At 42.7% G+C, this 26,246-nt stretch overlaps 1 protein-coding gene across 4 annotated transcripts in view; it reads left to right on the top strand.

Annotated features, from left to right (window-relative positions):
* APP (amyloid beta precursor protein) overlaps window positions 1-26,246 on the top strand; it is a 325,530-nt gene that overhangs the window by 211,074 nt on the left and 88,210 nt on the right. For all 4 annotated transcript variants that reach the window (XM_034793108.1, XM_034793091.1, XM_034793084.1 and 1 more), the window contains one exon: window positions 13,659-13,792. In XM_034793108.1, the coding sequence (XP_034648999.1) occupies window positions 13,659-13,792 (134 nt within the window). The remainder of the gene's footprint in view (window positions 1-13,658; window positions 13,793-26,246) is intronic.

Below are 26,246 nucleotides of genomic sequence, written 5' to 3'. Positions count from 1 at the left end.
TGCCCCAGCCCGGTGAAAATGAGTGAGTGAGGGTAGGGGAGAATGAGTAACGGAGGGAGGGGGGATGGAGGGAGCGGGGCCTCGGAGAAGGGGTGGTGCAGGGGTGGGGCCTCGGAGAAGGGGCGGGGCAAGTGTGTTCGGTTTTGTGTGATTAGAAAGTTGGCAACCTTGGGCGCAGAGGATCTATAATTTCTGTAAGTAGCCCCTGTCGGGCTGGATGTCAGAGATATGCTTCAAGGGGATTTGGGAACTGGGGTACATTTCTTTGTTAATTTGCAAAGCAAAGACAGGGCTGGCATAGCCCAGAAAAGCTGGTGCTATTAGGGACCTAACACCCAGTCACCACCGGCAAGACCCCCTCTTGTGAAAAGCAGGGGGTAACAAGGTGACTCAGTCCGAGGTACCCCCAAAGCCATCACAGGGCCCATTGTACTGAGACAATATTGCTCAGCATGGTAGGTCTCAGCACACCCAGCAGCCTAAATGTTGTCAAGGTTATTTTAGGCATCATGTAAAAGGAGAGTTTTTTGAGGAGGGATTTGAAAGTGGGTAATGAGGTAGCTTTGCAGATGTTTATGGGGAGCTCCTCCCAAAGATGTGAGGGGCAACATGGGAGAAAGCACGAAGGGTCTTCTTTGAAAATGTAACACATGGGTGATGGAGGCTGGTATCGTGAGGTGGGAGAGAACATATCAGTAATGTCTGAGAGATGATAGATAGGGTGGAGATAGCCGATGAACAGCCTTGAAAGTGAAGACAAGCAGCTTATGTTTGATGTGATAGAGAATGGGGAGTGAATGAAGAGATGCAAAGGGGGTGACATGGTCAAAGAAACTGGCTAGGAAAGTGATCTTTGCAACAGCATTCTGAATGGATAGGAGTAAGATAAAATTGCATTTGTCAAAGCCCTAGAAAAGAATATTGCAGTAATCAAGGTGCAAGATGATGAGAGCCTGAATGACAGTTTTAGCTGTGTTGTGTGGATGAACAGGAAAGGCTGCCTCTTAGAGATGTTACACAGAAAGCTAGCTTTGTGCTAGTTAGAAGAGAGTATCAATGCCAGTACAGGCACTAGGTGGTGAATAGTGTGGGAAAGGTAAACTTCCTTCCCCCAAAATGGCTTTTCTCAGAATTGTAGTGAACTTTCTCTCAAATTGTATTTTCTTTGGATGTTCTACCTTGCTATGATGTACTGCAGTGGTATGTAACCGTAACATTTCAAAGGCTGATAGGCTGAGGCTTTACAAAGTAAGTTTGAAAGTAAATATAATTTCCAAAGCATTAAATAAGAAGTAATTTTCCATCCCTGCACCGTTAATAATGTTTCTGTCCAAATCAATAGAAGTTTGTAGGTTCAGATGTGTAATTAATACTTAATTGAATACATATGAGAGAATCCGTATACAGACTTTTGTGACAAGACATTTGAGCCAGGACAGGAGGTAAGGTAATAAAAACAGGAGAAGAAAAACAACGGTTAATAAGAAAGGACTTCCAGGGAGCAATGGATGTGTAACGCCATTACTTTTAACTGTACTTGTACGTCGCTGTAGTTAAACTCATGAATGTTCTAAAACAGGGGTCTCAAACACACAGCCCTGGGGCCGCATGCGGCCCATGGGGTTGTTTTCTGTGGCCCGCGAGCCCCCCCCCCTCCGCTTTACCTAGAGTGGCTCCAGCCTGCTGCTCCGGGAAGCGGCCGGAACATGGGGAAGGGTGGGGGCAGCGGGGGCAGGGCAGGCCGCCTGTCTGCCTGTCCCTCACCTCTCCGGGAAGTGGCTGAAACCTGGGGGAGGAGGGGTACAGGGGTCTGTGTGTTGCTGTTGCTTCAGGCACCATCCCCAGCAGCTCCCATTGGACAGGAACAGGGAACTGCGCCCCCAGCAGCTCCCATTGGCCGCAGTTCCCCGTTCCCGTCCAATGGGAGCTGCTGGGGGTGGTGCCTGAAGCAACAGCAACACACAGACCCCTGTACCCCTCCTCCCCCAGGTTCCAGCCACTTCCCGGAGCGGTGCTGGGACAGGCAGACAGGTGGCCTGCCCTGCCCTGCCCCCGGTGCGTGTCAGGCCGGAGCCCGCCCCCCGAGCCCCTCCTGCAGCCCAACTCCCTGCTGTACTCCACACCCTCCTGCACCCCACCCCCCAACTCCCTGCCCTGAGCCCCCACCACATCCCTCCTGCCCTCCCTGGGGGGCAGGAAGGGAGCAGAGTTGGGGTGGGGATTTCAGGGAAGGGGTTGGAATGGGGGCAGGACCTCATGGAAGGGGTGGAGTGGGGGTGGGGCCAAGGGTGGCAGGGGGAGGTGTCAGTAGTGCGGCCCTCGGCCAATGTACTAGTCCTCATGTGGCCCTCGTGGTCATTTGAGTTTGAGACCCCTGTCCTAAAACAAAACCCATGAAAAGCATAAATTTGAAAAAGGGAGAGATATGGGATATTTCAGTCACAAAGGCCTCGCTTCTTTTTTGTAATGTGGAAATTATGACAGTTGTGTGCCATTCTAACTTGTTTCGGACACATTTGCCTAATTCAGTGACATTTTGTTGTTTCCTTAGCAGAACAGCAACATTTTGAAGTTGGAGATGGAAAGGAACTAAAAGTTTGGTCTCCTACATGGGACCTAGCCATGACTCCTTTTAATGTGTAATTTATGAATCCCCATGTATATGATCAGTTCTAATGCAAGTGATACTTTTTTCTGAAAATCTGGCCTCAAGACACAATGGCTGCTTTTTCGATAGAAAATACATTAGCCTGGGTGTCTTAGCCTAGATTTAATTTGGATGATTCTTGTCCCTTAAATTCCATCTCAATATGGCAGCCCATTGGATGGAGTATTGGAAATTTATTGTGATCTTTTGTGATAATGCCAAATGCTGATATTGATTGTGATATCCACTGTTACAGGAATAGTACATAGCCCTGAACTCAGGTTTCAACAGATGTTGTTTGAGTTCTTCAGTAAACACACTTTAAAAGGAGATGCTCCCCAGCTCCAGATCTGTTATTCTCCAAAGTTTGGAATGGCTTTGGAGCAGTGCCCCAGTTCAGGCCCAACCAGTGTTTATTAAGTCTGCCCAAAGTTATGGAGCTTTGAACTCAGGGCCTGAAGCTTCCAGAGTGGGACAGTGGGTTCCAGGCCCAACCAGAATCCAGGGCAGTTGGGAGGGATGTGATTTTTTTTTTTTTTTTTTTTTTTTTAAGTATTTTGAAAAATCATTTGCAGCTTAAAAATAAAATGTTACTTATGCTTTAGGTACTTTTAAAATGTACTTAAATACGAATACAGAATACTTAAATACATAAGAACAAGTATGTAGAGTACTTTCAAATACTTAGTTAAGCACTTAAGTACATGGGAACACTGTCTTTCACGCACACATATAGCAACTCTCCCATCCACAAGATGACTGGATTTCATTGGAGCTGTATATAATTTGTGAAGTGATTTGGGATGAATAGTAGTATATAAACATAATATAATATTCAGTGAATGAATAGATTACTTCTGAAATACAATCTATTTAACTATATCATCAATGTAAGATTTAGGTCAAAGCTTTTTAGTCACTGACTAAACAAATTCAGATACTTACAGCATTTAACGTAAGCTTTCATTTATTCATCCTTTCCCACATCCTCCACTAAATTTATTTTTGGACTATCTTGGGAAGATGGGTTTTTAATATGCTCACTGCTAATTTAGGAGAGAGACTGTTTTACGTGACAGTAATACAGTTCTTATGTGGACAAATTACTCAGTCTGAAGCTAGGTAGTTCAGCCTGAGTATTATGGTCCTATAAAAAAAAAGTCCAGGAAGCAAGCAAACAAAATTATGATTGTAAAACTGTAGTGTATTTTTTTAAGAGAAATTTACTAGTTGAGAGATGGAAAAAGAGAAAGAGAGGCATATTGGTCCATGGCAAGAAGCCATAACTTTATATTTAAGAGAAAGCAAGGATGTACATAAATGTGCTGGGATATCATTACAGGACGATCACCAGGTAATAAGAGGTTTACAAAGTTTTACAGTTAATCTGATTTAATTAGCAAGCCATGAACCAGCACATACTGGATTATTTCATGCCAGTGTGATCCTCAAAAGAGAGTGCCAGCAATACAATTATAAATTGACTAGTCCTGTAAATGCTAAGGAAGACTATGCTTAGGTTTCTAAGATGAAGGACAAAAGCAGAGAAAACTCCCCTACTCGCCCAACCCTGACTCCCTCCTCCAGCTCCACTTCACATCCTCACACATCAAGAGAAATGAAGCCTAGTTCTCTAGTCCTAATCTAAAACCCAAAGGGGCGGCAGCAGTGTCTTCCCTTCCATAGCGAGGAACACTTAAGGGTGATATATCCATGAAAACCAGGAACGTTACAATGTTCAGGACCTTTTCCTTGTGTCCAGTTAGTTCTTACAGACTAACAGTGTGTTGTCCTGGTTTTTGGCACTCCCTGCAAACTAGCTTCATGAAAGAGCAGCTAGCAAGTAGAGCTGGTGAAATTGACAGCAGGCTGTCTATGTGCAGTGACCCTGAGGGATCACCACCCACTCAGAGGCCTTTCATGTGTTGCCACCCTCTTCTTTTCTACTCCAGTCACTTCCCAGGAAGCCTCCAATTCCTGTATGAAATCTTGAGCTAGCCTTCCTCCACACTGAGTCAAATTGACAGGATGACAGGGGAGGAGACTGAGGTGGGTAGCTTACCCGAGGAGAGTGACAGGGCAGCGGTTCTGGAACAGTTTTTATGGCAGGGGTGCTGAGAGTCATTGGATCAAATTGTAAACCTTGTATATAATGGAAATCACTTCAAGCCAGGGGGTGCGGCAGCACCTATGCAACAGGGAGCAGTGTGATTTAGTATTTATATTACTGTAGTGCCAGAGCCACCATCGTGGACCAGGATCCCACTGGGTGAAGTACTACACAAACACAAAACAAAGAGACTGTACCTGCCCCAAGGAGTTTGCAATCTAAGTATAAGAAAACTGATGGATACAGACAGACAAATGGGGGCGTGCAAGGCAACAAAGACTCTATACTGGTCAGCAAGATCAGCAGTGGTCGTTGCCCACCAATGGCCTAACTGTTGTCAAGTTTTTCTAATATCACAGAGCTGTAAGAAAGGATTTGAAAGAGGATGATGTGTTAGTTTTGCAAATATTTACGAGGAGCTCCTCCCAAGTGTGAGGGGTGGCATGGAAGCACTAAAACCATAACCTTAGGCCCACTTCCCCTGAAAACAGAGGCTGTTCTGTCAACTTTGAAAATCTTGTTACTCTACACCACCCATGTTCTTTTCCCCACTGGTCAGTTTCTGGGCAGCCTCAGGCTCCAAGCCCATTCTGTCACCCGCGTCCTCTCCCCAGCACACATCAGAGTCTAGAGCAGCATCAGCAGTAGGGGTAGAGGGAGAACAAGGGTATAAGCCTCCCAAGTCAAGTTGGATAAAAGGTTCCTATCTGGAGGGGGAGGAAGGGAAGGACAAGCTGGTTGCCATGTCTCTTCTCCCCTTTGTCAATATCATCTAGTTCTTTCAGTGAAATGTTTTATTCTTAAAGTGATCTGCAAAGGAATTTTTACATATGTGCCTTTATTACTTCTCTATGACATATGAAGGACACCTTCACGAGGGTTGTCTGTGTGTGTGTGTGTGTGTGTGTGTGTGCGCGCGCGCACGCGCATATTTTTAGAGGTAACTTGCTTTTGGTCTGACCACTCTAAGGTATGTCAAGTCCGGTCCTCCTTGTTTTGCTAGAGGAATTTTATGGGTCTCAGGGATGTTTACTGTGAGCTTCTGCACCATAATTAAAAAGGGATCTTTAACAAATACATTCCTTCTCCAAAGCGTTCAGTCAGAGTTAAATATATGTTCAAACACTCTTTAAACATGTGTGACTCAAAACTATTCTCACTCCCCCTCCTCCATCTGCTCAGCTTTCAGCATCTTGACTCTTCTGATTTCATTTCACTAGTTCTTCACTTTCCACAGAATCTTCCAGACTAGACAAGCCCTGAATTTCTAACAAAAACCAGGAGAAATTCCCCAAGAAACCTACTCCTTATTTTAGTCTTTTCCATATGTTTTCAAAGTCTCGCTCCACCCCATCCATTTGAGGTCATCTTTAAGGAAGTAGCTCGTGGGGGTGGGGAAACCCACACCAAACCAAATCCTTTTCTTTGGGTATGAGAAAATCTCCTGTCTTCAACTGCAGACATGTCCGCAATCTCATTTATACCCACATGCGTCAACACCCTTCCTTACAAGGAGAGTTGAAAGATAACCAGAGAGCTATTAGATTTTCGCTCAGAGGGAGCATTAAAAGACTTGGATAAGAGCCTCTGGATACTTATGTGACCTTATTGAGTCTTGCCTATCACTAGTCTTGTTACAGTTATCCAGTGCAGATACTGATTTTTTTTAAAATTAAGTTATGAGGTGCAGAAGATCTGAGATGTGACTAAACTTCTATGCAGGGAAATGTGCAGATAAATTCAGAGCGCTAAATTGTGCTGATTATACTCACAGTTTGAAATTCCTGTCATTGTTATAACCTTCTATTTCAGCTGCCCATTTTATAATATCCTGAACTCCCATTAAGACATTCATTCATATTAATGCTCAATTCCATTTCATCTACATTTTTACCATCTGGGGTGAAAAGAAGAGGACTAGAATGTTTTTACAGCAAAATTTTGTTCACAGAACACAAAGCTTTGGCCTTTAGTCTTACATTGATGATCTAGTTAAATAGATTGCATTTCAGAAGTAATCTATTCATTCACTTAATATTATATTCTGTTTATATACTACTATTCATCACTTCACAAATTGTATGTAGCTCCAGTGAAATCCAGTTATCTTGTGGATGGGAGAGTTGTTATACGTGTGTGTGAGAGACAGTGTTCCCATGTACTTAAGTGCATACCTAAGTATTTTGAAGTACTCTACATACTTGTACTTATGTATTTTACGTATTCTGTACTTGTATTTAAGTACATTTTAAAGATACCTAAAGCATAAGTAACTTTTTTTTTAAATCTGCAAGTGCTTTTTCAAAATACTTAGATAGATAGATAATAAATAAATAAATAAATAAAAAGGAAAATCACATCCCTCCCAACTGTCCCGGATTCTGGTTGGGTCCCAGCAGACACATACCTCTCCATGCCCTGCATTGAAAGAACAAGCCCAATATGCACATCTTTTACTTTCTCTTCCCTTATTTGCTTATATTATTTAGGTAGCTGTCCATATATTGACCATACAGTTGCAGAAAATGCGGGAGTTGAAAGTACAAGCGCTTATATTTGTACTTGTATTTATAAATACCTAAATGCTGTTTCAGTGGCATACTGTACTTAGAAGCAGCACTTAATTTTTAATGAGAGGTGCCAGGGTTCAAGCAATTTGTTTTACTTTCATACCTGATGCAGCAAGCTCTGGCACAAAATTAAGTACTGCTTATAAGTCCTTCTGTAATGGTGTGTTTGGCACTTATGTATAAATCCTTTTTATCAGATAAACTTTTGAGAGATGGGGAAATTTTCGTAGAAACATAGGGTTAGAAGGGACCGCAAGGGTCATCTAATCTAACTCCCAAGGGCACTCTTACTTTATTTAAAGAAAGGGAGGGCATCTTTTATTTCATATTTGAAAGACCCCATAAACTGCAAAAGACAAGGTGCACAGTTGGCCCTGTTGAGATTTAAACCTATGTTTCCCGGAAGCTTAGATTATTATTATTATTATTATTTTTATTATTATTGTATTTATTATTATATTAAACCTGATGCTTATATCCTCCACACCACCGGTCCGGGAATCTATAAAGAATCTCATAGGCATTATTCATGAAGAAAAGATCCATATGAATAGAGAAAAAGCCCTTTTCTCCTCTGCCTTCCAGCAAGTTTTGAACATATTTTTTTCTTTCAGGTTTCACATAGTAGCTTTTGCATACTCAGTATACCTAATTTAACTGATGGAATGCAAAGTATAGAAAATTGAAGCTTCCATTTATTTACTAGTATCTTCATAAAGTGAGAGCAGATTGCAAAAATGTTTAAGGTATTCGTACATGCTGTTGATGTCTGTCTACCCGAGAACATTTGCTGTTGGTACTGGGGGCGGAAAAGTGATACACCTCTGTCATCTAATGTCCCCAAATTATTCAAAGGAAAATTAAAACTTGCATGAAAGGGAGCAATTAAGGATTTTAACAAATACTTCTGCTTATGTAAGAGTAGAGCGGTACTGTTGTAATTGTTTCTTCTTCGTCGTGTTCTTTTTTTTGTCGATTGTTTTAAATCCGGAATCTTTAAACTGCTATTAGTCCAGCTCTGTGGGTTTTGATACTCTTTGAGAGATATAAGTGGGGAACTCTCATATCATTGTTTTGGGACTTTGTGAATAAACTAAATAAATAAATTGTGTGGTGACTTTGATTTTTAAGCAGACCTCTGTTTTTTAAAGGAAGTTTTTACTAGTCTCTTATGCCAGATTAACTGGTGTTCTGCCTATTATTTTTAAATTGTTATTTTATTCATCCACTGACAGTGCAGGATTGCTCCCTACAGGTAAGCGAGTGCTAATTTTAAATGACACAAGCAAGAAAACGTTTCCCTTTTCAACTGGGAGACTATTCCACATTCTAATTAACTTCTCTGTTGTTAATATTCTGTTCTAATAGACCCTCTAAACTTTTCCTTTGATCACTTTAATTCCTTCACTCTTAATTAGACTTTCTGTACAATCTTAAATAATTCCTCTCTGTCCTTGATGTTTATACTTTTCAGATATTTGTACGTGGCGATGTTAAACTTAGCAGATGCTTAGTGCACCTGTAACATGCCACCCATCCACACAATATTTCTATCAGTGGTGCCAAGCATTCGCACCACCACTAGGATTCTACTTGGACTGGTGCTGGATTAGTGTTGACAGCAAGCACTGATGTGTCAGCTTTATCATTTCGTTTGATATTCCCACAGTGCTCCTGCCCACTCTTCAGTGATGCCTTTGACAGCTCAGAGCACTGGATGGGTCACTGGTCTAATGGCTATATGCAGGCTTCCGATGTTCTCTCCGGCCCCTATTTGTCACTGTCCATGTATGCCACAGAGGTTCCACTGCATTAGGTAGGTAAGGAGGAATGTACTGGGCCCTATGGAAGCATCTGGAGGGGCGGCCTCGCTCCAGTCCCTGATCTAGATCACTTCTGCTTCTGTCTCCCAGGGAGAGAACTCGAGAGAGGGGAAATCTGTTATTTCATCTGGAAAATAAAATGGGAGGGACCAGAGCTAAAACTTAAAAATTGAAGATAAAAAAGATAAAATCGGGCTCCTTATCTCCTCAGGCAGAGGGACCCAAAGGTGGCAGTGCTTGTCTTAATAGATACCAGGCCACATGTGGTCTGGCATTGGGTCTAGAGGTCACTGGTGACTATTTCATCCTAGTTGCAAGTGTGGGTGCATAGTACAGCATAGGCTGTGCCCTTTGAAATGCGCACGTAGCTTCTCGGGCAGGATGGACCATTCAAAGAAATCAATGGAACAAACCAAAAATGAGAACAGGTGCAAATGGATGTATATTACAGGCATCATGCCAGCTGCCTAAGGGAGTACTCTGGGATAACATGCAAATATTCCTGATGTTTCAGTGCTTGCAGGGATGCTTACGGCCTCTGTATGTGGTGCATTGTGTGTGACAGCAGTAAGGTGGTTGGTGTTGGATGTTCCACCAGTTCTGTTAGCAACAGCAGATAAGATTAATAGAGAAAGGCCAGAAGGACTCCTGCATAAAACAGTCCATTGAACCTCACCCCTCCCTTGTGGCTGAGCTATAGCTTATCTTTAGAAAGACATCCAGTCTTGGTTTAAAGATTCAAGTAATGGAGAATCCACCATGTCCCTGGGTACATTTCAGGCCCTCTCCCCCCACTCCACCCCACCCCAAGCTTAATTACCATCACTGTTAAAAATATGCAACTTATTTCTGGTCTGAATTTATCTAGCTTGGGCTTCCAGCCATTAGGCCTTATTATGCCTTTTTCTGCTAAATTAAAGAATGGTCTGCTATCGGAAATCTCTTCCCTATATAGGTTCTTGTGATTGTTGTGGTTTAACTTTTTCTTGGATAAACTAAATAGACTGAGCTTCTTAAGCCCCTTGCTGTAAGACATATTTTCCAGACCTCAAATCATTTTTGTGGCTCTTTTCTGAACCTTATTCATTTTTCAACATCCTTTGGACTCCAGAACTGGATAAAGTATACTAGTAATGATCTCACTAATTCCATATACAGAGGTAATACCACCCCTTTAGTCCTTCTTGATGTTCCTGTGCTTATACATCCAAAGATAGCTTTATCCTTCATAGCTACAATATCTTACTGGGAGCAGTTGTTCAATTGTGTATCCTGGTGACACCTGTGTCCTTTTTCAGTGTAACTCTATTTCAGGATACAGTCCCCCAGTCTTGTAAGTTTGATCTACATTGTTTGTTTGATGCAGTGTCATTGACTGTACCTCTACTAGCAAACTTCATAGCCGTTATTTTCCACCAATGGTACCTGTTCTGAGCAGGGTTAAGTGATATGTTGGTAAAAAAGTCTGATCTGTCTCTTAGCTACAACTTCCACAGTTACTACCATGGGTGGAGTAGCATCAGTGAAGAATCACAGATGTGAATTTTGTTAGGGTACACACCTAGTGGCCAGATTGTTGTTGGTTGTTTGTTTGTTTGTTTGTTTTTTTTGGTTTTTTTGGTAAGTGCTCAGCACACACAGTTGGGTCCAGATTTTCAAAACAGCTCAGCATCCAATATGCTGAGCTCTTTAGAAAATCTGATCATAAGTATCCCACTGAAAACTGGGGATTGAACACTTCTGAAAATCTGCTACTTATTTAGATAACTACATGGAAGAAGAGCTCTTGAAAATCTGTCCTTAAATGTATACATGGCTTGATTGATTTTATATTATTCCAAATGCCCATGATCTTTTTTGTGTCAATAAATTAAAGGTTAAATTTGCATACATATTTGTTGCACAAATATTTCATTCAATCACTTTTTTCCACTTAAAACTTTTATTTGTGATACATATTTGTATTTTACTTTTTTCATTTTTAATAAGTTTTATTAACTGTAGTTTCAGCAAAGAGAAATACATGGAGGAAATCAAATATGATTGTGGCAAACATTAACCACAAAGGTAGAAAGTTGCATTTTTGAAATGATTTAAGAAAAACACAAGAAGTTTTCTCTTCGCTCAATTGAAGTTCCAAATGATTATAGTTGGAATTCATCAGTGCTAATACATTTTCCAATAGAGAACATTGTACCATAGCAGGAATGTCTTAATCTGAAACAAATTATTTGCCTTGTCTTGCATTTGTAAAGCATCTTGTAAATTTAAGACACTCTATAAAAGTTTTGTAATAAAAACAGCATGGGCGTCCAGCACAAGCCATGTAAGTTGTATGCTTGTGGGTGAAAATTATGTTTAGTGGTGTGACAACTGGAGGCAGATTAGTCTGATGAGCGTAGCAAAGAATCAGGGGCCAGGACTTTCCTGAGTTCTAATCTTGACTCTGAAACTGTCCGATTACATGATGTTAGGCAAGTAAGTGAACCTTTGTGTCTCAGTTTCCTTATCTGTAAAATGGGAATAACGCCTTACTTTCCTCACAGGATTGTTTTAAGAACTATTGTACACTACATATGTACAAAATATTATGATTAATAAATGTATGTTGGTTACTAACCATGTGGGTGAATATGTGTAAGTGACTGAATTATAGGGCTATATTTACATTACATCATAATTAATAATGACTCCAAGTAGAAAATATTATAGCTTTTGCATTTCTTGACTCTTTTTGGCATTGTAATTGTATAATTTAACATTCCATTCACATTGGGGTTTCTGGCAAGGAACAGGAGAGTTTAAAATAAAAATAGTAAAAAGAAATTGTCTGTACGGTAACTCCTCACTTAGTCGTCCCGGTTAACGTTGTTTCGTTGCTGATCAATTAGAGAACATACTTGTTTAAAGTTGCGCGATGCTCCCTTATAACGTTGTTAGGCAACCCCCTGCTTTGTCCACTGCTTGCAGGAAGAGCAGCCCATTGGAGCTAGTGGTGGGAGCTTGGAAGCAGAGTGGACCGGCAGCCGCCCATCAGCTCCCCACTCCCCTAAGTTCCCGGTGCAGCAGCCACCCAGCAGGCTATCAATTGCTGGCAGTTCAGCTGTCCCTCCCCCCCTGCCATGTGCTGCTCCTGCCCTCTGCCTTGGAGCTGCTCCCCGGAGTCTCCTGCTTGCTGTGGGTAGGGGTAATATCAGGGTGTTCCCCTCCTCCCTGCTCCTACCCACCGCTTACCCAATCTCCATAGAGCAGGGGGTGGACAGGGCTCAGGACAGAGGGAGCTTGCTGGCAGCAGCTGCTGTCTCAACTTGCTGATCTACTTAAAAAAACAATGTACTTATACTGTGTGTGTGTGTGTGTGTGTGTGTGTGTGTGTGTGTACACATAGATAGATAGTCTTTTGTCTAGTGAAATTTTTTTTCCTGGAACCTAACCCCTCTCCCCCCCCCCCCCCCCCCACATTAATTCTTATGAGGAAATTGGATTCACTTAACATTGTTTTGCTTAAAGTCACATTTTTCAAGAACATAACTACAACATTAAGTGAGGAGTTACTGTATTTGGTAAGAAAAATATTAGGCCAATCAGGCTTTAAGGACTATATATAAATGTAGTAGAGAAGGGTCCAACTTTTTGCAGCTGGTGTTTGCCTGGAGGGTTGTATTTGTTTCTATTGTTATTATGGCTGTACCTTTGCAACAGGTGCATTTTGTTTAAATGAAATCTTAAAAAGTTCAAAATATGGTAGAGTGCAATAAAAAATTATGGAATAACCCTAAAAATGCAGTATAGCAGATGGTTGTGGAGTCCATGATTTTCAGTAAATCTCTACTAGAAAATGTTTTTTCCCTTGTTAGTTGATGGTTGCTACTGAATCACGGAAGAATAGGTTGATTATCTCTCAGGAGTGTCTTTTAAAAAAACAAGTATTCTTGTTAACCCTCCAATGCACTGATCAGCTAAACGGCATAGGGTTTTTTAATCCATGTTATTGGGAACAAAGCACATCTTTGAGGACAGAATGTCAGTGAGAGGGATTTTGAATAGAATGTCCTTGGACTGCAGTTGGTTGTGGTTTATATGGTCTCTGTAGATGCTTTAAAGTGTGTTTGTTTTGTTGTACGTTTGTTTTTAATCTTTATAAATAAATAAAGCATGTGGTTTTGAAAAATGTGTCTGCTGTCAGTTTATGTATTTTAGGTAGTGCCAAGTGTGTTTTCTCTTTGCATGTTTCCTTTGCCAATAGCTCATAATCTGTTAAGTAACGTACTGAGTGGAAGAGTTTTTCCTGAGTTATAAAAAAGGGTGAAATCTTTCTCCTCTGCCACAATTTTTTATATATATTTGATATAGAAGTTTTATAAAGCTAGTCTCCTGACTGAAGTTACTTGAATGACTTCAGTCTACTGGAAAAAGAACAATGTTCATTCCTGTGTTCAAATGAACTTTATTTATACTAAACTTAAATTGTGCTTTTTTCCCTTTCTCCTATAAAACTCCTACCCTAGTCCCCACCACAGCCGCCAGCACTCCTGATGCTGTTGACAAATACTTGGAGACACCTGGTGATGAGAATGAGCATGCCTATTTCCAGAAAGCCAAAGAGAGACTCGAAGCCAAGCATCGTGAAAGAATGTCTCAAGTAAGTTATACTGGTTGTTCATAATTAAGGCTGGTGTCTTGTCAGATGGGTCACAGAATTAATGAATTCCTTGACTTCCTGTATTTTGGGGAAACTCATGTGTCTTTTACCTGCTGCTCTTCCAGTCTGCAGCGGAGTAGAGAGACCAACTGTTCCCATCTTCTTCAAGTATATGTCCCTGTGCGTGCTTGATCATAGGGTACGCACACGTGTGTGAACTCTCGACTGGAGAATGCAAAGCAGCATCTGCAGGCCTGCACCTGCTCAGAGCAGTACCTTATGCATCCAAAAAAGGGCATATGAGGAGGCGCAGGCATGCTGCCACTTAATTCCTTCTCAACTGCCTGCAACTCGATGGAACAATTGCATGTCCATTTATTCTCAGCTTCCTTTTGCGCTTAGTTTATCATTCTAGAATTTTTTCCCTTATTTTTATAGTTATTTTTATTTCTTCAGTCTTATACAGTTGTGTTTAGAAGAGAGTTCCCCTTCCTTTTTTTTCCTGTTTTCTCTCATTTTCTTTGGTCCACTGCCTCTTGGGTTATTACAAAGATCCGGGTGTTTAAGCCCTGTGTGATGGGGTGGGTTGTGCACCATTAGGATGGCATCTCCTCCTGGTCACTCTAGGGAATAGCTCACAAGGTCGATGTCCCTTCCCGACATTGCAAGCCGTCCTCCACCTCTCTTTCTGGGTCTGCAGCCCCTCTCTCACTCCATGAGCTGCTGCGGCCTCTTTAAGACTTGGCCCTCCAGCCAGGTTACCTAATGGTTTCCCCTTCTGGGGTTGGAAAGTCTCTTCTTGCGAATAGGCTCAGGCAGTCTTCCTACTCACTGCCCCCCAGTGCCACTTCCCCAGTGGCTGGTTGAGGAACCCAAACGCACCTTCTACTTCAGGTTCTGGCTTAAGGACCCTTTAGTCAGCAGTCAAGGTCTGTTCTACCCTGGTCCTTGCCTTGTTTCTCTGAGCCCTTTCCTAACCTTCTGGCTCTCCTTTCATTCTCTGGGTCTGCCAGCTTGAACACTCCCTCCTCCCAGGGAGCAACTGCAGGCTACGTCTCTGCAGCCTCCAGACACTGCTCCCAGAGAGTTTCTACAGGCTTTCCCAGCAGCCCCCTCATCTGCCAATTTCCTGCCTCTATAAATCCAGCCCAGCCCATTCCTTCCCATCTAGGCTCCCTCACTCGGTCTGGGGAATATTTAGCTACTTGATTCCTCTCAGCTGTGGCCAGTTATATTAATTAGCCCCCTTCTTAGTCTTCATTAACCCTTTCAGGGCAAGTGTGGTGTGAACACTTCATCACATCCTGCCAGACTTGCCACAGGTCTTTTCCCCATAGTGACAGACATTCAAGATGTCTCTGCTGCCTCAGAGACATCAACTTCCCATTTAAGTTGAAGGTCTGTACAGGTCTTTAAAGGCAGATGTTGAAAAGATATAGAGGCTAGACTGAAGCTCCTTCTAATGGAGTGTTCATTAGTGCCAGAGGGGCTCAACTTTGGCCTCAGTATCCCAGGCCACCCTGCTGGCAGCAGCACCCTCGGAGGCTAGGGCTTCTAAAAAGACGACGACTCCTTCCAGGCACTGAGAGATGCACACCCTGTTACTATCATCTCCCTCTCTGGGCTCTGAGGTTAGAGAAGCTCCTCTATGAGCCTCACGGTACTGTGCTCACCATCTCAGCATCACCAGGCCTTGGTACCAACTCAGGCTTCTGGATACCATTCAGATTTATTTCCCTGGGAGACTTGTTTGTTCTGGAGGTACTGGACTCTCCCCTGCTACAGCCCTCTACCAGACCCCTTCCTTGGTACTACCTAGATGGCTGAACTTCCAGCCTTCAGTATCGGCACCTATTTCTGAAGCTTGTCCTTCAGTCCAGGGACCGAATCTTGGTCTCTGCTGTCTCAGTACAGGGCTCTTTTTCGGCACCTTACCACCGCACCCCACTCAGGCAGTACTCTGGAGAAGCTCTTTAGGACCCTACCAGACGTCCTAAAGCTAGGGGCTATGACGATTCATGGGGATCCCCTACATCCCCCCTCAATTAGCTTGTTGGAATCCCTGGAGTCACCTTGGTGAACAATTTTATAAGGGTTCCATATAGAAAGAGACCCTAATACCTGCCGGTACCGCATCATTCACAGGCACCAACTGACCGACCCTTCAGTACCACAGAATCTCCATCCAGTATCACATGATCTCCCTCTGGTACCTTATGCCCCCTCAGCTTCAGGAAACACCCAGAAGCAGCAGGAGCCACAGATGGAGGGAAACTCACCCCCACCAGCTAAGTCCTCCACATGCTTGAGCAAGGAGGTAATGCCTCTACCACCTGTTTACACTGATGACTTTTGGGCCTTTCAAGACCTCATGAAATGCCTAGTGGAATCCCTCCAGATCCTGTTAGAGGAGGTCTAGGAGTCTCAACACTCGTTGATGGACATTTTAAATATCCTCTCTCAGGGAAAGGTTGCTGTCCCAATAAATGGGGTCAGTTATCGCCTTTTGCACAGTCTGACAGATATTTGCCCACTACATAAGACAGCAGATAAAAAATAGTATATTCTGGCCAAGGGAATGGAACATTTCTTTTCCACCCCACCCCTATTTCTTTGAAGATGGACAAGGCTAACAAAGGCAATAGACAGGCCGATTCCAGACCCTCTCCATATGATAAGGAATCCAAATGTTTAGACCTCCTGAGTTAGAAAAGCTATTTCTTGGGCAGCTCTCCAATTTTGTGTAGCAAACTACCAAGCTCTGTTGGTGAAATATGACTTTAATACATATTCCACGTTCACTCATTTCATTGAACATCTGCCACAGAACTAGCGGGAACAATTTCAGGTGGGTCAGCTGATAGCCAGAACCTTCCTCCAAAGGGCCCTAGATTTCGCAGGCACATCATCTAGATTCCGAGCCATGACCGCAGTTATGTAGAGCGTATCCTAGTTCCAGTCTTTTGGCCTCCTGAGGGAGGTGCAGAGTACAGCTGAAGACCTTCCCTTTGAAGGACCCAAGTTCTTCAGCTCTGATACGGACTTCTCCCTCCACACTCTGATAGCCTCGAAAGCTGCCTTATGGTCTCTGGGAATTTACATTCCTGCAACAAAGAATCAGTTTATTAGGTCTCCCATCGGAGCAATCTAGGCCACTCCATTACAACCAATAACAAGTGTTTCCCAGACCTTTGAACTTTCAGAGGAGAAGATCTAGAGCTCTGAAAAAGGATCCTCTCCCTTCTACAGCAAGTGCTGTTCTGGTCAAGACGAGTGTGGTACTTGAACCTCTTTTACCTCTCTGTGATAATGTCTCTTCTACTTCCTCTTAGGAAAGATCTCCTGTCACAGAACTCAGGAATCCTGATCCATCCCAACCTCTCCTCCTAGAACTTGAAATCATGGTTGCTAGATGGTTCTTGAGCATGGAGCTAACCTGTTCAGAGAAGGCCCAGTCAGTCGCAAGACTTGCATTCAGAAGTGGAAATGCTACCATTCCTGATTTTCTCTTCACTCTTCCCAAACCTTAGTGATTCCGCATTCCAAAATCCTGGACTACCTTTTGGATTTAAGAATTCAAGGTCTATCTATGAGATCAATCAGAGTATATTTGGCCACTATCACCACCTTACACTCACCCATCAAAGGCTTCACAGTCTTTGCCACCCTACTACAGCTAGATTCCTCAGAGGCTTATGCAGTTTCTGCCTGTATAGAACCCAGTCCCCCCAACAGGACTTCAGTTTGGTTTATAATGCCTGGAGGAAGTCTCCCTTTGAACTGATGGCTACCTGTTCTCTCCACCTCTCCCTCAAGACTTCATTCCTCATAACCATCACTTCAGCTAGTCAAATGGGAGAGCTTGGCTTTCTCATGGCTGATTGTCCATCTGCCATCTTCTGAAATGACAAGGTTGTACTGCATCCCCATCCTCGCTTCCTCCCAAAGGTCTCTTTGGAATATCACATTAATCAAGAGATTCGCCTACCAGTGTTCTACCCAAAAGCTCATGCTTCTAGAGAGGAGACCAGCTAGACATCAGAGCAGCCCTTGCCTTCTACCTTGAAAACAGGACTAAGACCTTCTATTTGTACTGTAATTTTTACATTATAACTTCCATTCTCTGCTCCTTTACCCTATTGGATTTTACTACTTTTTTCCGTTCTCCTGTATTCCGCCTTTTCTCCTGCATAATGCAAACCCACTAACCTACAAGCATGAGTGAAATTTTCAGACCTATGAAGAGTAAGTGAAACAAGTTCACCCTACTTATTAATAAAGCACTATAATTATGTTTGGCACTCTACAGGTAAACAAGACAAGTCATTGATACCTGACTCTTTGTTTTAAATTTACACAAAGCAAATATGACAGCAAACTATTAGGGCAGAGGGGTATATTCTTGACTATTTGACCTATACCTCACCAGCAGCATAACAAATGGACATTATCACTTCCAAATAAAGAAAAGGAAAATTCTGAAATAAACCCATTAAAACATTAAAGGACTGATCTCGTTTGCCTTTCAAAAAAATCACCATCTTAATTAAAATTAGTTTGGTGGCCAAGCTGATAGTGCTGCAAATTTGTCCATTGTACTAATACATAAGAGAGCCTAATTCAAAGCTGCCCTCAAGCTCTGGGTTGGACTAGCATGGGAGTGCCCCTTGTCTCCAGTAGATAAGCAGAGGTAGAGAGGAAATTATTCACTGAACTCCAATGGAAGTTTAGTAGTCTCATCTGAAACTCTTAGTAACAAGCTCTTGGTGAGACTGCAATAATGGAATATATTCTTTTATAATACATCCTGGTATAGCCTATCACACAAAGAGAATCTATCAATAATAGCATTCTTTAAGTGGCCAGCTGCAAGCAGTATCTTAAAATTACTGCATAGCCAAGGAGAGTAGCTTTGCAAATAAAAGGCAGTGTATAAAGCAGGGGCAGGCAAACTTTTTGGCCTGAGGGCCGCATCGAGTTTTGGAAATTCTATGGAGGGCCAGTTAGGGGAGGGGGTCGTGGCCCGTCTTTCCCCCACCCCCCATCTGCCCCCCTGGAACTCCTGCCCCATCCAACCCCCTGTTCCCTGATGGGCCCCCCTCCGCAGGACCCCTGCTCCATCCACCACTCCCGCTCCCCATCCCCCGACCGCCCCCAGAACCCCCAACCCTGACTGCCCCCCAGCCGCCCCATCCAACCCCTCCTCTCATTCCTGATTGCCCTCTCGGGAGTCCTGCCCCCATTCAACCCCCCTGTTCCCTGCCCTCTGACTGCCCCGACCCCTATCCACACCCCTGACCACCACCCCGAACTCCCCTGCCCTCTATCCAACCCCCGCTGCTCCCTGCCCCCTTTCCGCACTGCCTGGAGCACCGGTGGCTGGCAGTGCTACAGACGCGCCGCCCAGCTGGAGCCAGCCACGCCGTCGCCACCGCACAGCTCAGAGCACCGTGTCAGGCTGGGCTCTGCAGCTGCACTGCCCCAGGTCCTTGCAGCCCTGGTGCCCAGAGCATTGCGCCGGCAGCAGAGTGAGCTGAGGCTGTGGGAGAGGGGGAACAGTGGGGAGGGGACGGGGGCTAGCCTCCCAGGCCAGGAGCTCAGGGGCTGGGCAGGAGGGTTCTGCGGGCCAGATGTGGCCTGTGGGCAGTAATTTGCCCACCTCTGGTATAAAGAGATGAGATTTTTCTTAATTATTCCTTACAATTTGGTCTAAGTTTTAATTGTGTTTGACTTAACCTTTAAGAATGACGTTTGCATAAACTCTGTTTATATTTTCCACACAGCTGAAAGGTTCATATAGGAGAACTAATCAAATGTGTAATCGCCCAGTAAGCAGTATGGATAGAGCATGCAATTAAAAAACAATGATAGTACTTGGAATTATATCGATTAACAGGAAAAGCAGAGAAATTGTAACTCCAGAAAACTTTAAATTAAAATTCTGTTAAAATACATGTTAACAAGCATTTTTGCTATCTTTATAAATGAAGTAAAATGTCATACTGCTGGGAAACTATTTAAAGGGAGTCTGAAATATTAAAAATCTTCTTAAAAATTAGTTTTTACTTATGCTTCAAGTATCCCATTGACTTGTGCACTCTTCTCATCATCTGACTTTTTTCCCCACGAAGAGTGAGAACTGAGGGGCTAAGATTTGCAATGTTAGAAAAACTGATAGTATAAATAATTTCTATTTGCCTTCCCTCATCCTATCTCCAACTACATGCAGACTTTTGCATCTGTCTCTCATCTGCTCCTGCTCATAATTTATCCCCAGCAGGTCAGGTAGAATGACAGTGACAGTCTTTGATTGGTTTGGATGCCTTTATTACCCCACATTTGCTTAAAGTGAGACTAATAGCAACAGATCAGTGTATTCTCACACAAAATCCATCTATGGTTTCCCTTTGCTTACTGTGAAACTCTCAAAAATAAATTATTTTCCTGCCATGTGAAAATCTTCAAATTTGTTTTGACTCAAATTGTTTCCCTCTATGACTGAGTTGGTTCATTGATTGGAACTCCCAGAGGAGCACTGTAAAGTCAGATCAGAGTCTTGTATTGTGATTGTTTAATATCTTGACACAGCTCTGTGCCTCAGATCTTCCTCTATGAAAAAGCATGATCACATGGCTAGGATGGTGACCAAGACTTGGGAAATCTTGGTCCATTCCTGTGTCTGCCACTGGTGTTTTGTTTGATGTCAGACAAGTCACTTAGAGCCATATTTTTTTTAAGTATTGAGGCACCTAACTCCTGTTGGTTTTAGTGTGAATTAGGAACCTACCTACCTTTTAAAATATGGTTTTTAAGCTCTTGAATTCCACGTCTGTAACTGGAAGATAAAACTACCTTCTTTCACCCATCATTTGTCTCTATCACTTAGATTATAAACTCTTCAGGATATGAACTGTCCCTTACTATAGTTTGAAAAGCACTTAGTACAGTGAGGCCTACTGGGGGTATTTAGGCACTACTGTAATAAAAATCATTATTAATACGGTGGCATATTTTAGTTTTTACCAACAGAAGTACCAAAAAAAACCCCAAAAAGCCATCATCAAGAAAACCATGCTTCTGTGCTGACAAGATAGTTATTAGTCCATCCAAATATGACATTTAAACATTTTTACTATTTTGTCAACACAACTTCATCAATTTCAATCTGCCCTAGTTCTTATTTCTTGTCCTGATGGGATTCTTCCTTTCCAGTTCTCTCTCTTCTCTGTGTCCACTGGTTACAGATGCACACGTGCACCCCTCTTCCTCTCCTCCTCTTCCTTTCCTGTTTCCTGGTATTTAAAACATCTATTTAGGTTTGGTTGGTAACTAGCCTGACGGCACCAGCTGTTGTATTTTAGTCAAAGGAGAGCAGTATGTTTGTTTTCCCCCAAGCATATTGAGGCTTTACAAATTATTCTGCTTGAAATTCAGCAGTATTTTAGAAATCATAGTTTATGTTGGGATTCGGAACAGTTTAAAAATAATGTTTCATCTCCAAGCATAGTCCTGTTTACCATGCAAGTCAGATTTTTGGGTAGGTGCATCAAACACTCTACTGTCTTCAATTTAAGATTAATGCTTTCTTAGGGTTTTGAGTTATTTCTGTAGCAATAGTGTAATTTAACAAACAAAATATAAAGTAGTTCCAAACCAAAGTGCTGAATTCTATTATTCATCCTTCAGTGTAACTTTGAACATTTGGGTTGCGTATGTGAGAGGTGAGATTTAAAACTTCTAGAATACCAGCAGAGGATGGTTCTGCCTCTAGGCTGTTCAGAAGCTAATTCCCTGATATTGCTGTGGGGGGCCAGGCTTTGTGTGTCGTGGGAAGATGTTGGTATGGTCTTTTATGGGTTTTTTAAATGTATATTATATAGCATAGGACAGCTTTCCTTCCTGAGATGGTGGCTCCGAGGTCATCAACTCTCCAGTGTCCCACGTGATACCCATAAAACATACAATTCAGATGGGCTGCTGCTACTCCCTGTACCAGATGTTAATGGTCCATGTCTCCCTCATCAGCCAGGTTCAGGGCAGTAGTCTTGGTGGGCCCATCCCTGCTGCCCACCACCAGTGTGAAAACCCAGTTTCTGCTGGCCATTCGGCACCACACTGAAGCAGCAGTCAATGCCAGCTATGGGGTGGGTAGGTTGGCAAATATGATTCACAGCCTGACTTTTTTTTGTATTCCCCACATTCAGTGGGCAGGCTCTGGTGCTGCTGTCAGGGTATCATGCGCTGTTGGGACCCCCCCACACACTCACAGTGGTAGTTGTGGCTTTCTAATGCAGTGGTTCTCAAACTTTTGTACTGGTGACCCCTTTCACATAGCAAGCCGCTGAGTGCAACCACCCCTTATAAATTAAAAACACATTTTTTTATATTTAACACCATTATAAACGCTGGAGGCAAAGCGGGGTTTGGGGTGGAGGCTGACCGCTCACGACCCCCCATGTAATAACCTTGCGACCCTCTGAGGGGTCCCGACCCCCAGTTTCAGAACCTCTGTTGTAATGCCAATCTATAAAAAGGGAAGTAAGGACAACGTGCGGAATTACGGACCAGTCAGTACCCAGAAAGACTGGAGCAAATAATTAAGCAATCAGTTTGCAAACACGTAGAAGACAATAAGGTGACAAGTAACAGCATGGATTTGTTAAGGACAAATCATGTCAAACCAGCCTAATGGTGCCTAACGGTAATAAGCCTTGTGGATAGGGGGAAAGCAGTAGACCTGGTATATCTTGACTTTAGTAAGGCTTTAATACTGTCTCTCTTGACCTTCTCATAAACAAACTAGGGAAATACAACTTAGATGGAGCTACTATAGGGTAGGTGCATAACTGGTCGGAAAGTAGTTATCAGTGTTTCACAGTCAAGCTGGAAAAGTACATTAAGAAGGGTCCTCCAGGTCCAGTTCTGTTCAATATCTTCATAAATTATTTTAGATAATAGCATAGAGAATGAACTTATAAAGTTTGTGGATGATACCAAGCTGGGAGGGATTTGCAAGTGGTTTGGAGAATAGGATTAAAATTCAAAATGATCTGGACAAACTGGAGAAATGGTCTGAAGTAAACAGGATGAAATTCAATAAGAACAAATGCAAAGTACTCCACGTAGGAAGGAACAAACAATTGCACACATACAAAATGGGAAACGAGTGCCTAGGAAATAGTAGTGCAGAAAAGGGTCTGGGGGCTATAGTAGATCACAAGCTAAATACGAGTGAACAGTGTAACTCTTGCCAAAAAAAAAAAAAAAAAGCCAACAGCATTCTCGGATGTATTAGCAGGAGTGTTGTAAGCAAGACACAAGAAGTAATTCTTCCATTCTACTGCACGCTGATTAGGCCTCAACTGGAGAACTGTGTCCAGTTCTGGGCACCACATTTCAGGAAAGATGTGAACAAATTGGAGAAAGTCTAGAGAAAAGCAACATTAACGATTAAAGGTCTAGAAAACATGACCTCTGGGGAAAGATTTCAAAAATTGGGTTTTAGTATGAAGAGAAGAGTGAGAGGGGGACATCACAGTTTTCAAGTACATAAAAAGTTGTTACAAGGAGGAAAGAGAAAAATTGTTCTCCTTGACATCTGAGGATAGGACAAGAAGCAATGGGCTTAAATTGTTGCAAGGGAGGACATTAGGAAAAAACTTTCTAACTGTCAGGGTGATTAAGCTCTGGAATAAATTGCTTAGGGAGGTTGTGGAACCTCCATCACTGGAGATTTTTAAGAGCAGGTTAGACAAATACCTGTCAGGGACGGTCTAGATAATACTTAGTCCTGCCATGAGTGCTGGGGACTGGACTAGATGACCTCTCGAGGTCCATTCCAGTCCTAAGATTCTATGATTCTCCCCACCATAGCCCATAGGACGCACTGCCTCCTCTCACCCAGAGTCTGTATGATCCTGCTGCATATGGGGAATCCTTTTCCACTCAAGCCTGGTTAATGCTTTTTCAGTAGTAGCAGTGCCTCCTTAGCTGCTGAACCACAGTTCTTTGGAGATTGTTGAGGTTACTCCCGTGGTAGTACCAAGGGAAGCCACAACCTCAAAATCTAGGAAGAAAGCCCTCGACAGATATTCACCTTGGTGTTGTGATTTTGGCATTCTGAATAAAACCTTTTCCTGAGATAGATATCTGTACTAGCATGATTGATTTCATACAAATTAGCATATATATATATCCTCTGTATAGGTAGACCTTCCATGCACTAGAAAATATAGCCAGAATAAATTCCTCTGGTCAAAGTATAATGGGATTTGGGTGATTAGCATTTGTCTTAATAATAAATAACATTTTTGTTACTCCCTCTTCCCTTTTCTCCTCGTATCCCTCTTACCCTCCCATCCCCCCCAAAAAGTATAGCATGCAGTGTGTCCTGAACCATGAGGACTGTTTGACTTTGAAATGCCTTGCGTCTTAAATCTCAACCTAGAAGTTGTGATTTTCCCGGCATGAAACAGCCAAGTCTTTGAAGTGCCATAAATCTGTATGGCCTTGATAGCTTTGTTCTTTCAATGAAGGAGAATATCTTTATAAGCACATAGGAGACAACTTCATGATCCTGAGGCAGCCTTTTTCTTCAAATGTATGTCTTCAGAATGATATTTCTTGTTGCAGTTGTTTGTTCTCACACAGATGCTAACAGTTTTTTGTTGGATTGTCATAATTTCTCTATACCTGTGATCTAAAAAAAATAGAAGTTTTCTTTGGGTTGTAGAGATGGCTGCTGGCAAAAAAAGATGATTTTTTTCTCATCAGCTAGTGTAAATAGCTTTGGGCACTTTAGATTTGACTGATTGCAAAAATCCAACCCTTAAAATACTGCTTGTGCAAATACTACACTGAATGTTGTTTCTAAAGATAATCATGCTATTCTACTTTTTCCACAAGCCATTCATTCTCACTGCACCAGAGTTGAACTCTGGATCCCAGAATTTTCATCTCCTCAGTCAGGCTGTGTGAGCTGTCACTTTATAATCTCACCTCCTGTACCCTGAAGGATTTAGGGAAATGATAACAGGCTGTGAAACCTGGTCTAGCCAAATATGTCCTTATCACATTGCCTACAATGCTTGTTTTCATCATGTGGATTAGCAAAATGGCTTTGACTTCAAATTTCAAGGTTAGTTTTGAGGACAAAGATCAATTGTTTGGCAAATAAATGTTCTTTTCAAAAACTTCTAACTGCAAATTCAGAGTGAAAAGGAATATTAAAGAGATGTTAAAGGTCTGATTTAAAGCCACTAAAGGAAAAAAAGATCATATAGAGTTGCTAATCTAGGCTGATGCTCAAGACTTAACACGTACCATGGTGTTTTAGAAAGGCACAGTGACTTGAATTAATGCTGTAGTTTCCATGTTCTCTCATAATTTGCAGCATTCATGATAATTTAGTCTTCTAATCAGAAATTGCCTGTATGGTCTGGGCAAGTTTTTAAGGCCACCAAAATCATGACCTAAAGAGACAAGTGCTTAATGTGCACTTAATGCATTGTACCACCCTGTATACCAGGGATCTCAAACTCAGATCACCACGAGTGCCACATGAGAACTAGTACATTGGCCTGAGGGTCGCACCATGGACACCTTTTCATATAAAGGTACAAAAGCCCACCCCTCTGCCCCCACTCCACCTCTTCCATGAGACCCTGCCCCTTCCCCAAAGTCCCCACCCCAACTCCGCCCCCTCCCTGCCCCTATTCCAACCCCTTCCCCAAATCCCTCAGGGACACCGCTCACAAAGACTTCTTATGGCAGGAGGTACAATCCCTCCTAGTTCTGGGGGCAATCAAACTTGTCCCACCAGACTTCATCGGGAAAGGGTTCTATTCTTGGTACTTCCTCGTCCTGAAGAAAAGAGGGGGATTGAGATTCATCCTGGACCTCAGGACTTTAAATACTTTTGTCCACTCCCAATGGTTCAGAATGGTGACTCTAACTAACAACAGCAGTTCCCTCTCTGGATCCAGGAGATTGGTTTGTTTCCCTCAGCCTTTAGGATATTTATTTTCATGTCACCATTCATCCCTCACACAAACTATTCCTACATTTTGTGGTAGACAGGGACCACTACCAGTATTGCATCCTACTCTTTGGCCTCTCTGCCACCCCAAAAGTCTTTACCAAAGTTCTGTCAGCAGCAGCAGCCTATCTTCACTAGAAAGGCATCATAGTCTTTCCCTACCGGGACAATCAGCTCCAAAAGGGCCCCTCACTTCTCAAAGCAACCAGCAAGGCCCTGTCTCTGTATCACTCTCTGGGTCTCCGCTTCAACTTGGAGAAGTCTAACTAACACCACACAACATATGGACTTCATCAGAGCCACTCTGGACTCCTCTTTTTGCCAGAGCATACTGAACCAGGGACCAATTCACCACAATGGCCAACCTTGTCTCAACAATACAAGAGGGTCCATTAAACACCGCAAGGATGTGCTGGC

Source organism: Trachemys scripta, chromosome 1 (genome assembly GCF_013100865.1).
Source record: "Trachemys scripta elegans isolate TJP31775 chromosome 1, CAS_Tse_1.0, whole genome shotgun sequence".
Lineage (NCBI taxonomy): Eukaryota > Metazoa > Chordata > Testudines > Emydidae > Trachemys > Trachemys scripta.
Note: the sequence above shows the minus strand (reverse complement) of the source record. Positions and strands in the feature narration are given on the sequence as shown.